The sequence below is a fragment of the Dipodomys spectabilis genome, unplaced genomic scaffold (genome assembly GCF_019054845.1).
Source record: "Dipodomys spectabilis isolate Male_0828 unplaced genomic scaffold, ASM1905484v1 ptg000335l, whole genome shotgun sequence".
NCBI classification, from domain to species: domain Eukaryota; kingdom Metazoa; phylum Chordata; class Mammalia; order Rodentia; family Heteromyidae; genus Dipodomys; species Dipodomys spectabilis.
Window position 1 is genome coordinate 1,936,022 of NW_024871012.1, and position 15,823 is coordinate 1,951,844.

At 43.4% G+C, this 15,823-nt stretch overlaps 1 protein-coding gene and 1 long non-coding RNA gene across 2 annotated transcripts in view; one reads left to right on the forward strand and one right to left on the reverse strand.

Annotated features, from left to right (window-relative positions):
- The first annotated feature begins 299 nt into the window (after positions 1 to 299).
- LOC122095121 lies at positions 300 to 7,076 on the forward strand. Its single transcript, XR_006145037.1, has 3 exons — positions 300 to 865; positions 5,674 to 5,681; positions 7,065 to 7,076. It is a non-coding gene; the product is annotated as an uncharacterized LOC122095121 (long non-coding RNA).
- Gnaq (G protein subunit alpha q) overlaps positions 2,124 to 15,823 on the reverse strand; it is a 241,378-nt gene continuing 227,678 nt past the window's right edge. The window contains exons 6-7 of the mRNA XM_042665605.1: positions 11,096 to 11,249; positions 2,124 to 5,755 (exon numbers count right to left, since the gene is read on the reverse strand). Of these exons, the coding sequence (XP_042521539.1) occupies positions 5,565 to 5,755; positions 11,096 to 11,249 (345 nt within the window). The 3' untranslated portion in view covers positions 2,124 to 5,564. The remainder of the gene's footprint in view (positions 5,756 to 11,095; positions 11,250 to 15,823) is intronic.

Below are 15,823 nucleotides of genomic sequence, written 5' to 3' on the forward strand. Positions count from 1 at the left end.
CTATTTGCCTAGGGCTATGACTCTCCTCCCTAACACCTTCTACACAGCTAAGTCACTCCACAATTTGGCTTGATTGTGCAGACGGGTGGGTTTTTGCCTGGGGTAGGCCTCTACCTTAATCCTCCTTATCTCCACCTTCGTGTGGCTGGAGCGCAGCTGTGAGAGCCAGCCCAGCCCAGCCGCTACACTTCTAAACAGGGGGTCAGAAGCCCAAGTATGAGAGAAAATGTGATATTCTATCAACACATGTGTTTCTACTACCAGAAGCTACTGCTTCTGATTGCACATCACTGAGAAAGGATTTTGTGTGCTTTAGAAACCATTACACCTTTCTACTTTGGAAAAACCAAGTGTTAAGGAAGCAAGGATGAAATCCAATATTCCTTACAATAATAATAATAATCATAATAAAAATTCTGAGAGGCAATTTCAAGGGAAGCAAAACTCAAGAATGAAGAATGCTGTAGTACAAAATTATGGCCAAAAATACTGTATTTTTAACCAGCAAGATCATTGGGGGCATTATTATACAACATTAGGTGTTTTTTGCAAAACTAGTTCCCATCCCCAAACAATAGACAATACATGCATTTGAATGACACTTTAAGAACAGTAAATATGATTCTTTTTAAATACTGCAAGTTAAAAATGTTTTGTGACAAAACTCCCTAAATACATAGGTCTAGTTAGGGCTTCCAACACAATGAAGGGAGGATGCGGAAGCTGCATTTAGGGTTCTTTGCAGAAAAGAAATCCACCCCAAACAAGTTCCAATCAAAGCCATGTGGACCGAGTTACACAGTCATTTCCCACTTGCCTTTCTCAAACCTGAAAAAGTGTTCGACTAAGGAATAACTTTCCTGTAGTTTCTTCTTCTTCTTCTACGGAAGTCAGAATTCCTTTAGCCAAGTGAGATCCAATCTTACCCAAGAGCTGCTGTGTAACATGTAAATGCCATCAACTATTAGGCTGGAACCATACAGAGAAATGGACGTGCTACGGCAAATGAGGAGGGTGAGGAGAAGAGCGTGTAACACACTTCGGATATGATCCGAGAGGTCGAGTGTCACTGGGGGGCAGTGGTAGCAAGGAAGACAACAGGAAATGGTTAGTTTACAAGTGTGGACTTGGTGCTAAGTTATCTCCCAAATAGCAGGTGTCTGGCTCCAAAAACCTCTAGCTAATCACAGACAACTACAACAGCTCTTTTCCTAACTGCATGGAACTGAAATGGAATCCCAAAGACACAGGTACCAGGACAGATCTACTAAACACCACTTAGGCTGGAAGTATGCAGACACAGATAAACATACAATATTACTAGTTTTAATCTTTGATGTGTTTTGAACCAAAGAGATTTCTGGAAGAAAAGATGAATGTGTACCAAGTACATTGCATTTGTATCAATTGAGATGTTGTTCATGACCAATTAAGTGGTTTGAAAAACCCTTATTTGATTTTAAGAAGAGCAGCAATATACATTACAATATTTGGGTACACTTTATTTTTATATGGGTTAACATTCTGCTATATTTCATTTCATTCATTCATTCTTTTTTTTTTTTTTTTTTTTGAGAAACTGAAAACAAAGGGAAATCAAAGGTAACCGGAAGGTAATCTCAGGGGAATTTCCACCCAGTGTGAGTCTCGCAGGGTCTCATTATGCAGCCCTTTCTTCCCATTATTATTATTTTTTGCAAATAATAAAGTCATTTTGACCCAAATCCAGCATCAATAACTTTTTACCAATTCCTAACTTAAGACAACTAAAAATGTACAATCATGTGGCAGTATAAATTTTTAAGTTACAGTTTGTACACCATGACAATCAAGATAGTCTGAAGTACAAAAAGTAAATTGCCCTTTAGCTGAATTACCTTTTTAAAATATCAGGCCTGCTAATCTACTGATAGAGAGAAAGATGAGGGGGAGGGAGAGGGAAGGAAAGGGGGAGAGGGAGGGAGAGGGAGAGGGAGAAGGAGAAGGGGAGAAAGAGAGAGAAAGAGAGAGAGAGAAAGAGAGAGAGAGAGAGAGAGAGAGATTTTCAGGGTTTTTTCCAAACACCTTTTGTAGATATCACCTGCTAGTAAACAACATATACAGGTTCCTAAGGTTTTTCTTTCTTTCTAGTCTACTCATGACATTCAACAGCGCTTTTTTTGTGGAAATGTTAAAAAAAAAAAAAAAGAAAAAAACAAACGCCAATGACTTCTAAGGGATTCACTGACTTTTAATGGATGTGCTATTTCCCTTTGTTTCAGAGATGAGGCACAGACTTCTGAATTTAAGCTCTGTAAGGCATAGTACAAACCTCCAATTACAAATAAGGAATTCTCTGTGGGTCGGAACTGCCAAGTCACACCAAAAAATGGGGGGGGGGGGGGGGGGAAATCATCTGTAAACTGGTAGACTGCGGTGTGTTAGGTGAGTCATGAAATGGCTGCTGGCCTTGGTAAGCTGAAAAGGTTTCTGTGTTTGGTATTCTGTTTTTTGAAGAAGACATGCCCAAGTCACCAGAAAACTCCCACAAGCCCCCATCACCTAGAGCATCAACAACAGAGCCCAGTGCCCACGCACAGGAAGCTGCAGTCCCCGAGAACAGAAAGCAGGAGGATCCCTTCCCACCCGGCCCCTGCGACCAAACACCAAACAAACAACAACAACAAAAACCCTTTTAGTCCAGCTGACTGGTGTGAATACAATTACGTTTCTACTTATCACTGCAGCTAGGGTGATCAATTTTTTCCTTTCTCAAAAGAAGGGAGCCTGTCATGCACCCCAGGATGAGCAGTGAAGCCACAAACCTCAATTCTGCATAGCAAATTCCATCCTAATTTCATAAAGACAACTATAACAATCCTTCCTTGTTTTGCTCAGATTCTTCGAGCTTTGAGATCAGGTTTAATTGACTACATCTACTATAGCTCTATTAAATAGAATATCTTCATCCCCTAGAACTGTAACACTATGATCTTGTGATGAGGTTTTCTTTATACACACTGTAGGCCATCAATGTTGTTGCTTACTTTTTTTTTCTTTCTATTTGTTTAAAATTTTGTTTTGTTTTGCTGCACCAAATTTAAGATCGCCCTTTCAGGCAAGCAGTGGTCTCTAGCTGTTAAAACATTTCCTTAGTGGATCACAATAGCTTCTAAAACTGCCTTTCTAATAAAGGCCGTCAGAGAGGTAATACTAAACTGTGCATTTGCCAAATAAGAATATGAATTGTATAAAAGCTCATATTCCAATCCTAGATCAAATGGCAAAAGTTCTACAAAGTTGGTTTCCATGTTTGTATAAAAGCTCTGACTGATTTTTATGTGTTTTGCTATGAAATTACCTTTGGGTCATGTAACCAGTATACCTCTACTCAGGAATGTGCAAATGATTTTATACAGCACGATGCTAGTACCGCTCTGTACGATAGTAAGTTTTTTTTCTTCTCCTTTTCTAAATGGAAAAAAAAATCCCTAGTCAGAAATAAACTGACAAATTTACATTCTCCTCTCTTAAAAAAGTAAATAAAATAACATTATTCAAAATGTGAATTAGCTATAAGACATACAATACAATTACATAGATACATATCAATACAGCACATTCAATCTGCCAAAAATTAATGATTACAAAGCCAGTATGGATGCTGCAGTATCAAGAGAGATGTATGTACAATGATTAGAGCATTCAGAATTGCACTATACCTACAGTCTGTTCATTAAATTACAGATGTTTTCTGAGCACGGAAAACAAAAGTAACCTGGGAGAGAAGAGCAAGAGCTCTTTCGTACTGGTCAGGAACTGTCTGATGAGCCGTAATTCCTTCCCTCCCCTGGGTTACTCTGCCAAAGTGTTTTTGGTGGAAGTTTAGATTAGTGCCAAATGATATTGAGACCAGTACTCTGGCCTAATTTTAACTCCTTGGCAGCTTTAAAACAACCATGATTACTTTCTTAAGTCACATTTCAACTTCAGCTGCTTGACAGAAGCTTTTCCATACAAGTTGCATTTTTTGCATTTGTTGAAAAGTTGCACATGTAGAATTCTAGTTCAGTTACATAAATATATATTTGATGAAACACTGAAAGGTTACTTTTGAGTTAGGTCCATAAATCTTCCTTAAGTTCAACTTAACCAGTCACTAGTTCAAGAAAATCTTGACGGTCAAAACTAGCAGTGACTTTTTTTTTTTTTTGCAAGTTAAAACTGTCAGGATAATACTATCAATCAATAGTTCTGGCAGACTTACTTCAACTTAAAGAACATAAAGAGTAAGTAAAACTTGCTTCAATAAAGAGACCAAAAAAAAAAAAAAACCCAACTCAGATTTGATGATGAACCACGGGTATTTTTTCTACACTGCTGATTTGGACACTCAACATGGGATGTGGACACTGTACAATGTGACCTCAAGGGCAAATAAAAGAATGGACCACGAGAGTCAAATTTACAGTGAGTTCCCAATTGCTTGGCAACTGGAATTTCAGGTTCCTTTTCAGCCAGTCACTGCCGGCTTCACAGTCCTCCTCTTATATTTTAAGACACTGGCTTTCATTGTTAAGCTCTTCTTAATGCATTCTATTTTATAAAAAGCCAGCTTTGGCAACACATATTCAAAATAAAAAATCATTTTCAAATTGTGGCCTAAACACAAAGGAGAAAAAAGAGGGAAGGAGAAGCTGGAAAAAAATAAAAACAGAAGAACCTATGAAAAGGAGCAGCCACTGGGGGAATGTAGTGTCTGTTGGCATATTATTTGGCATTGTGATTTTAGAGAGGATAAAGAGGAAAAAAGCGAAAGAGGAGTAAGTTAAGGAGGAAGAACATGGCACATGAACTTCAAAAGAAAGGACTGTGTGTGTGTGTGTCTTTGCTCAGGCCCTCTGACTTCACCGAGTTTCTCTGAGCCATCAAACTATGGCTGAAATACAAAACCCCCAGTCCAAGGGCAACAAGATAAAATGCATATTTAAAAAGAAATACTAGATACGTATCCAGAGCAATACATTTAAAACCATAGAAGGAATACATATAATCCTTCAGCAAAAACTGTTAAATCAAGCTGATATAAGATGGCTTGAATTGAATGATGTTGTCCTGACTGTATCATTCAAGAAAAAAACTTGACCAAGAGAGGAACTAGGAATCAAGGCTGCTGTAATGTAATGGTGGGGAGGGCGGGGAGGAAATCAGTAGGGAGGAATGGCTGAGGAGAAAGGGACATCAGCTTTGTTTTGCTCAATAGAAAAGAAAGATACAGAGAGAAAGAGAAAGAACTCTTATCTTCGTGGAGTACAGGACTGAGAATTTAAAGTACATTGAGTCACAAGGTTTTGCCTAAAAAAAGAGAGGAATGTGCTGGGACCGTACTTCAGCATCCTGTTTTTTCCTCTGAATAGTTTAAATAAAATCATAATATTTACTACAAACTCTGTGGACTCACTCACAGAGTCCAGGACGGCAATAAATTAGTATTATGCAAATTGTTTTCCACAGAAATCCAGTCCCTCCTGTGTATCTTCAACAGCCCACCAGGGAAGGGGAGGGCAGGTTTCTGGGCAGCCCCATCAGACCAGATTGTACTCCTTCAGGTTCAACTGGAGGATGGTGTCTTTGACGGCAGCAAAGACAAAGCGGATGTTCTCGGTGTCTGTGGCGCACGTGAAGTGAGAGTAGATAATTTTGTCACTGTCTGGGTTCAGGTCCACGAACATCTTCAGGATGAATTCTCGAGCTGCCTGGGCATCTCTCTGGGGTCCTGTTAGCCAAGGGAGGAGAGGGATCGTTGGTTAGCTGACCTGTTAACACATCTGTTTGTTATTCATTCAATAAAGATTGCTTGTATTGATCAAACAGGTCTGATCTATTATAGTCACGTATGTTGCCTTATAGAACTGTGTGGCATCTCTCCTCTTGGTGGCTTTACTTGCCCATCCATCTATTCATCCATCCATCCATCCATCCATCCATCCATCCATCCATCCATCCATCCAAGTAACCAGCTATGTATGCACAAAATGTGGATAGATGCAAATGGATGACTCAAAAGCTAGATTAAGTTTATTTCCATTTCCTCCCTCTGATTCCTGGGTACACAGAGACCCCGGCAGTCTCTTCAGAAGGGGGGTGGTAGTTTGCTTCTGCTGCTGCGGGTGGACTGTGTCAATTCTATAATGAAGTGTGCATACAGACACGGCTGCCTCGAGCCCTCTTGCCAATCCGTCCCCTAAGATTCATCATAATGAACTGTTTTACATTCTCCAGGCTGAAATGTCACTCAGGACTGAGATTCCTGTTCCTGACGTCCAGGTCCCGGTCCAGCGGCCGCTGCAGCCTCATGCTGCGCTCTGCATTCAGTTCACTAGGTGTGATGGTTAAGAAAGCTGGCTTGCATTTTCTTATATTTATTGGGGTCTCTTATGTCCTAAGCACTTCCCTAGACACTTTGCAAAAGAACTGTGCTATATTTATTTGGATAAATCACAAGTGTGTATAATAATTTTGCTTTGGATCCTTGGGATCGCTAATACAAAAAAAGAGCAAAATGAAAGATAAACTGGACTTCATCAAAAGTAAATACATCTGTGCATGGATTTAGCATCTTGAATATATAAAGGACTCATGACTTAACCAAAAAGCAACGCGCCTGATTAGAAACTGGATAAAAGACATGAATCTATTGTTTCATAAGAAAACACACAAAAATGATCACTAAACACTAAAAAGATGTCTAAGCAGGTGGGCACTAATGGCTCACGCCTGTGTTCCTGGCTGCTTAGGAAGCTGAGCTCTAACGATCACAGTTCAAAGCCAGCCCAGGTGAGAAAGTCCATGAGACTCGTTATCTCCAACTAACCACCCAAAAGCTGCAAGTGGAGCTGTCTTGGGTCAAACAAGCTCAGGGACAGTGCCCAGGTCCTGCGTTCAAGCCCTAGGACTGGCACACATGTGGACGGCCGCTCCCCGCCACTCCCCACCCAAAGACATGTCTAACTCCTTTTCTTTATTGAGATACCCCTTCCCATCTGTGCACTCCTGTACTGTTGGTGGCCTGTACCATGGTGTAGCTCCTATGGAAACCGTCGATGGTTCCTCAAAAAGCTAAGCTAAAACTCCTGTAAGAGTCAAGCAATTCTACTCCTAGGTATATACAAAAAAGAACTGAGAGCAGGGCCTCTCACCAGTGGCTGTTAACAGCACTGGTCCTGAATGACAGCAATAGCGGGAAACATCAGTGACGAATGGTATGCCTAAAGGAGTATCCACGCAATGAAATGTTACCCTGTTACAAAAGGAATGGCATTCTGAGAGATGTTATACAATGCACAGATCCTCGAAAACATTATAGAAAGTAAAAAGTTATCATACATGATCAAATGCTGAATGATTCCACCTACAAGAGGTATCTCGAACAGGCAGGTTCAGAGACTGAACGTGGAGTGGAGACTGGGATGGACTGAGGGAGGGGCGGGGGCGGAGTGCTGTGACTTAGTTGGGGCGGCGAACACATTTTAGAAATACTGGTAATGGCTGCAGAGTAGTGTAAATACAATTAATGCCATAGAATTACACACTGCAAATGGCTGAGAGCACAAGTTTTGTGCTCTTTGTATGGTATTTTATTGTAATCAAGAAAATAATGTAATACACCCAAACCATTCATTTTATACTTTAAGTGGGTGAGTTAATATCACAGATGAATCATATCTCAAGCTGTTAGAAATGTATTTGATAGATTCTGAAAGTATAATTTAAAACTTACTGTACACGAGTAGCATCAATGACCCCCGGACCCAGCTCTACAATGTTCCAAGTTATGATATGCTGTTACAGGTGACCAGGTGACCTCTACCACAGCACAGGGAATACCTGGACTGACTTCCTCTCCCCACTTCCTTCCCTCAGCACCGCCTTCGACAACTTGGCCTTTTCTGACCATGTTCTTGTTATATGCGAGCTGGAATAAAGGGACTTTCGAGAACAAAGGTGTCAGGTTTGACCACCATGGCTAACGAAGTGTATCCTGAGCTCCACACAGCCCGTGTGGGCAGTTCACGTCCAGGTGTCCCTCCGTGTGCCGCGAGCCAGCTCAAGCCCACACAGCCAGGGCGCGCGAGGAAACGCTGATGTAAACTGGCAGGTCGCTCTTCCTTCCTCATCTGGCCAACGAGCACATGTACTGACTTAGACTATGTCAGAACTGAACCTTTAGTTAGTGATGAAGAAGGCTGGTACTGTATTACATGAAAATGCTGCACCACTAGAAAACAAGGTCCTCTACAATTGCTGAAGTGCTCCTTTCACAATCATCCTGAAAATAGTTAAAACGAGACATGAACGGAATGTCGAAGCGGGAGAAATGGTGTTATTTTGAAAGGAAGGGACTGTAACTACTTTTTAATTCTAAAGGAAAACTAGAACTAGATTCAAGTTCACTGAAGTGCACTTGGAGTATATTACGGTTTTTATGCATGAATTATGTTATTTGAATAAACATAAACTACAAAGCAATCATTATAGACAGCACAGCAGGACGGGAATTCCCCAGGCTCTAGGAACAAGTTCCCAATTCAAGCCCATGTGGAAGTGGTAATCTCCCTTCCTGAAAAGAAATGCAGAAATGGCATGCATTCTGATCAAAACCTTGTTAAGTGCAGAAATAAAAGAGTGTGAAATTTATAATACTATAAACACTCTTAGCACAGCAATGCCACTGCAAAGTGCGCCTGCGTTCTTTCCGGACTTCTCAGCTCCTGGTGCCAGGGCTTAAGACTCGTGAAATGGCAGCTGCCTCTGCTTGGAGAAAAACAAAGCCAATGTCTTTGCTTCGCCTCTGGCCAAGTTTTCTATGGCACAGTGCGTAAACGGTTGGGTGTCTCACAGTTAAAAACGGCTTCACATTTCAACCATCTGCAGCGGGTGGATACTGGAAGGCTGTGGAATCTGGGGACTGGACTGGCCACAAGAGGTCTGTATGGAGACTGGAAAGACGCTGAAGACCGACACCAACGGTTCCACAAACACCCATCACTGAAAAATCAGTCTCACTGCAGAACAGTGCCCACCACAGGGTGTGGCTGCCGGCTGTGGCCGAGGGGCCACGGGTCTTCAGCAACGTGGGGGGGCATTGCTATCTGTCCTTGGCAGGCCTGCTGGAGGCAGGAGAGGAAGCAGGCCCATGGGCTGGCAATGTGTGGCCATCTCCAGTCTGCTGGTTCTCAGTCATTTCTGAGAAAAATGACACGTGTGCGCCGGGGGGTGTGAGGCCAGGGAATCTAAGTGTGCGCCGGGGCCCCTCAGGCAGAGCTGCGTGGAAAGGCCACGGCGGCGGCTGCAGCTCAGTCCTCCACGCTTCCAGAGCACGGAGGGACAGGCTCAGGCTCTCATGACCCCCTTCCGGTGGTGAGTGGCAAATCGGAAGGAATCAGTATTTAAGAAATTCTTCTGTTCTTTCTAAGGTATTCTTCTGTTTTTCAGAAGAATAGCGAAACATGAAAAATGGACTCCCCGAGAGAGTTTATAAGTACACTGCGAACCAAAGAGGGTACTACCTCTTATGACCTAGGAACTGTCTCAGACACGCTGGATTCACCCTCCACGTCAACTCCGCCCTCTGTGGATTTTCGGTAGATGGGAATACCAGCACAGAAAGCTGCTCCCACCTGCCACCTGTCTGTGTGTTCTTAGACAGCTAAAGCCAACCTGCACACAAAGTCAGTGAGCCCCCTCTCTAAACCAATAGCTAGACATGGTAGTATATACCTGTAATATCAGCTATGAGAGAGGAGCAGGCCTGAACAAAATAACCCATCTGACAACTAAAAGCAAAGGGCTGGGGCGTGGCTCAAGTGGTAAAGCATTTGCCCAGAAGCAAGCACGGGTCCCTGATTTCAAGTCCTTCTATCAACCAACCAACCAACCGAACCACTTTTCTTGGTGGCACTTAACAAAAATGATGTTATGTTATAATGACACAATGAGAGTTTACAGCAGGTGTAGCAAGTACTTCGAGATTTGGCTGCTTGTGTTAGGTATGACTCCAATCCTTTTCATACTCTGGAGGATACTAAGTAGAATTAAACATGTCCAAAGAAATACAGCCAATAAATGGCAGAAGTAGAGTTTTGAAATATATCAAAGTGCATGTTCTTTATTGCTATCCCAACTTGAGATGGCAAACTGTCTGTAAATGGCCAGAGACTGTAAATGGCACAACTATCTACTTCTGCTGCTGTAGTATGAAAGCAGCCATAGGAATGGGTATGGTTGTATCTCAATAAAACTTCATTTATGAAACCAGGTATCAGGCCAAGCTTTGCCTCTCTTAAGCTAGACACAGGGCAGTGGCTAAGACTCATCTTCCCTGGGGAGGTTTGATGTGGATGCATTTTATTAGTCAGCTACTGAGCGCTTCTCAGAACTGGGTGTCCAGTTGTTCAGAATTTGCCAGCATAGCTGGGAAGGCAGCATCAGTTTCTAAGGATGAAGCAAATAAAACCAAGCCATGGAGGATACTGCAGATTCCGAGTGCTTCCAAGAGCGAGTGACACTGACTACTGGAAGGATGGAGGACTTCCTTGGACCATGAAGTCCAGAAAGTGCTTCCTGAAAATTCTCTGTGCGCGAAGCATCATGCTTTTACATGGGTAACACAGGATATCAAACACACTCACGAACTTGGTCTAAAGGCCTAAAAAAGCCAAGTGACTACGATGGCTATGTTTTGCATTAGAAAATAAGTTGTTTAGCTGGGTGTCGGTGGCTCATGCCTGTAATCCCAGCTACTCAGGAGGCTGAGATATGAGGATCAAGGTTCAGAGCCAGCCTGGGCAGGAAAGTCCATGAGACTCTTATCTCCAATGAACCAGCAGAAAACTGGAAGTGGCGCTGTGGCTCAAGTGGTAGAGCGCTTGCCTTGAGCTGAAGAGCTGAGGGACAGCGCCCAGGCCCAGAGTTCAAGCCCCATGACGACCACCACCACCACTACCAAAAGATGTTTTATGTTGTTACAAGCAGGGCAAACAGGAACTAGTACTCCCTTAACTGTACTGCAGACTCTGCCAGCAGAGCTGGCCCGCTGGCCCTGCGGCCCACTTACCATCATATTCTGGGAAGTAGTCAACTAGGTGGGAATACATAATTTTCTCCTCTAGAAGATCTTTCTTGTTTAAGAACAGAATAACCGAGGAGTTCTGGAACCAGGGATATGTGATAATTGTTCTAAAGAGTGCTTTGCTTTCCTCCATTCGATTCTGGAAGAAAAAAACCAGAAAAACAAAAAGTGAATCACATGATTGATGACTCGGTCTGTGAACTGTGCTTTTTTTCTGAGCCTGACTCTTCTGTATGCTTCCCAATTTTTATGGCTTTGAGTTGGGATTACCAGAATTTATATGAAAATAATTCATGACACACATTTGGCTCTTTTCATTATGCAACCTCTCAGACTGACAAGCAGAAGAGAATAATAATAAAAACATCTCCTGAATTAACTTTGAAGGCTGAAAGGAAAAAACAATGCAGTCTAGACAATCATGTTGTATCTGGCACATAGTCACAAATTCCCCCCAATTTTTGATTCATGATCAAGTACTTAATGCATAAACTAAACACTAAATACCAAGCCTCATTTTTCATTTTCACTTTCATTTCCTAATATATATTAATTTGGGCTTTCATGATTAGCTGCGCTTTGAACATCCAAAACAAAGTCCTAATTCTTTGCCCAATCACTACTAGAATACACACCTGTGTGTGTGTGTGTCCATTAATAAACAAGCACATGGGAAAAGATAAGCATCTGTTTATCAGTGCACACTAGTTCCATGCTTCACATAAGTTTCAGACATAACTGTGGAGAAATACATGGTAACTTCCTGGAAGACAGCTTAGTCTTTCTAACCTCCAGCATTTATATGGACGTGTTGCCAGCTGAGGCTGCATTTCAAGCCTACTCTGCAAACAGAAACCCTCAAGGGATTCTTGAGGAAATCAGCCAGTTTGTGGTAAGTGAAGATGTTAATGGAGGATACTCCTTAGTCAGATAACACCAGCTTCTTTAACTCCTTTCACAGTCTCTCTGAACCAGCATCAACACTGGGTCACAAGTAAAGGCAGGAATCTCCTGAGAACTTAAGAGCTGTGAGTGTGCAAACACTGTTAGGATGACAATCTGCAAGCTTCTTTCTCAGGCCCAGCAACAGCCTGGCTGACACAGCGCCTAACTCCAGGGCTCAGGGGTGGCTCAGCAGTTTAAGCCCCAGTGTTGAGCGGCCTGCAGGGTTCAGGGCTGAGCTGACTCAGGCCCCTATCAGAAGGGGCTTCCCCCTTTCCTGGTGTTCATTGTGGTGACGCATCTTACCGAGCCAGTCAACCCCAGGACCTTTGCTAGCAACTCAGAATGAAAAACTTTCCTTTCATGAAGAATTTGCAAGAGGATCAAGAGCCTCAGGAGCTTTGCTCAGCGCACAGGACGACCTGGCGTATGTGGGGCTGAAGGTGGTGCTGGACTTCGTGTGTCACCAACCTACCATTTCTCCTGAGCTCAGCGAAGGACGGCGCTGGTACAGGTGAGAAAGTTAGGATGGAGGACAGAAGGGATGGGAGGGGCTGCAAGAGAAGGTCTGCCTCGTCTCCACCCCTCACACACAGAAGCCCAGGGGCTCAGAGCCGTACGCGCACAACCACTGGGATCTGAGCACACTGGGATCACGTCTTTCAGCCCACATGGCTACAGAAGTGTCAGACTTGCCCAGTCCCCACGGACAGGTGAGTCACCTGTGCCATGGGCGGGAAGCCCCAGCCCCAGGAGGCACCCGCAGGACAGTGTAAGATGATGGCTGTCCTCAGGGTCGTCAGAGAGCACTGAGCGAGGTTCTTACGCCTCTCACTCCTCACATCCCAACTCAATTCTCAGAGACATCTTTAGACAAAACCAAAGGATTTATTCAAACCACTTTTCAAGCAGTCTAATCTCCAAGAAGCACTGCTTGGTAATGTGATCTCCTGCTAACCCATGCTTGGATAAAACTCCAGGTTCCAGTCCGGTATTGACCCCAGTAAATGTCTGCAACCTGAACCTCTTCCCTAGAGAAGAGCATCCAATACTGCCACGGGCACACACGCGAGACTGCACCTTTCACTGCACAATGCCATCTCCTTCCTAATCCCTCAAGGCCAGGTGGACTTCACCCTCACGCGATGTGTGTGACACTGGGTGATGCTGAGCATGCTTACCCTGGCGACAAAAGCCCTACTGCAGAATGAGTGAAGCAGCCACGCCAGGGCGCAACTCAGGCCCAGAGTGGACCCACAGCGTCACCAACAGAAGAGGCTGGGGCGCAGGACACAGGGCAGAGAAGGCTTGAACAGACAGGCAGGTCTGAGTTGAATCTTGTGGGATTAAAGGGAGACGATGAGAAAGAAAATTTAAAACCATAATCCTGTGAAGGGGTCCCGCGCTTCTCATCTGGAACAGGTGCATGAACGTGCTAATGACACACAGAAGCCGAGAAGCCGCGCCCAGCCTCCAAGGGCCTGCGTGCCCTGCTGGGATGCAGGGGTGGAAGGACTCCTTTTGGAAGCGCTGTGGATCCAATAAAACAACCGGATGAAATGATGAAGGGCTCCAGGGGCCAAGTCCCCTCTGATGAAGGAAAAGGCCAGATCCAGCTGACAGAGCTCAGGACTCCTCATGCTATAGTCTAGTCCAAATTTCTGCAATGGAAAGACTCTCGAGAGCTAAAGTAGTCTCATCTTTTAGAAAGACTAGGTCAAAGCCCATCAAAATCAGCACCAAGAAACAGGTCCACGCAAGACGGGGTGTGGGGCTCCGGGGAGAGGGGGAGGCGAATGAGGCGAGGAAGGGAGGAGAATGCAGTCGTACAACAGAATGAAGGACAGGGCTGGAGGGGGCTGGAGCGGTAATCGGGAAGCACTGCATTCACAGACTGCTTTGGTAAATGGCATCTCCTTTGTACAACCACACAATTAAAAAAGAAACTACAGTTGTTCAATATATACATTATATATTTAATACATATTAAATATGTATATATATGCATATATACGCATATACACATATATATATGCCCAACAGCCTACCAGAACTATGGTTTATATCTGTACATTTGCAGCTCTGCTGCAATGGAACTTGATTTTGCTCATGCTCATTTCCTTGTGTCTTCCTGTCAAGTTGGTGATTCTGTTTGTTAAAAGTCAACAGTAAACACTGAAATGGATCTGAACATCAGTTTCAAAACCTTTTGCAACTTTTCATTATTTTGCTTATAATAAGTGCATGCTCTTTTCACAAAGCTCACTCATTTTCTTAAACAAAGAATGAATTGAGTCTGAGATCCTTAATTCTTTTACCTGATATAGCCACCTGCATGCCTCTCTTGGTATTTTTTTGTTCCTGTTACTATCTTGACACACCACCTCGAATCATATTCCCCCGTGAACCCAAATGAGGCCTTAAATGCAGATTCACCTCACCAGCGGCGGGCTGAACACAGGCAGAATGGAGGAACCCAAAAAAACTTGAATGTAGCTCTCCTGGATGGAGAGGTGTAATGCAGTATCTAAGATGCACCGGGTCTGAGTGCACCACAGCCTCACTCACTGATACCAGAAACTGTCAGGTGGCTCAAGCTTTTTGTTACAAAGGAAGACCAGGGACATGTAGTGTACTACATAAGTGAGTAAAGGAATGAATCCATGAGTGTGTCTGTGATACGATCGCTCACCACAAGAGGAAAACACTTCACGATGATTCATAATACTGTGAATCTCAGATCTTCAGCACTATAGGATAGGCCATCTGCCAACCACATACATTGTAATGCCTACTAACTAGCTCAGGGCTCCTTTGTGTCTCTCTCTCTCTCTTTGTGCTGAGTTTGAACTCAGAGCATAGGTGCTGGTTCAGCCCTCCCCCCCCCCCCCCCCCCCCCCCGCCCCAAGGCTAGTATTCTAGCACTTGAGCCACAGCTCCACTTTTTCTTTCGGTAGTTTATTGGAGATGAGTCTCATGAGCTTTCCTGCTTGGGACGGCTTCTGACTGTGGTCCTTATGTCTGAGCATCCTGACTAGCTACGATTACAGATGTGAGCCACAGGCACCTGGCCAAACCCCCATTTTTCTCAACACCATTTGTTTAGAAACTTGACCAGAAAAGGAGATCATTAGAATACAGGGCTTTTATGTTTTGGGAACTTAAACACCATAATTCACTTCCAATTGCAACAACAACAAAAATCTTCTCAGAAACAACTCATTCAAAACCATCTTTTAAATTAGCTTAGAAGAAATCATTATTAAGACTGACCCATGACACTGGGAACCTTTCATCGAAATGTATTATCATTCTCAATTTAGCAAACATCAAATAATTAAAAAAAATTCAAATCCCTAACAAGGAACTAGAAACAAATTCTCTCAAGTATTTACTTCATTTACTTATGTTTACTCGACAACAAGTTACGCCAAAGCTTTATGAAAATAATTTTCCAGCCCAGTTTTTTGCCTGCTTCTTTCCTCCCTTGACTTTTTAGGGAAAAGCTTGCTGTGTTGTCCTCCTATCTCCGGCAAGATCACACTGTTACATGTCGTATCCGATGTCCACACTAGATTTCAAAGCATACTCAATGCCAAACTCCTGTGTGGGGGCAGGAAAAGGGAGGCTAGGGAGAGGCAGGGAGAGGAGCTCAGAGGAATCTGCTCTTTGAAAGTGTGCTGCAAATGGTCAGGCACGGAGAGGGTGCTCATGGATAGGGCAGCCTGGTAAAGGACTTGTGAACGGGGACCTCCTTTTGAAATGGGACTC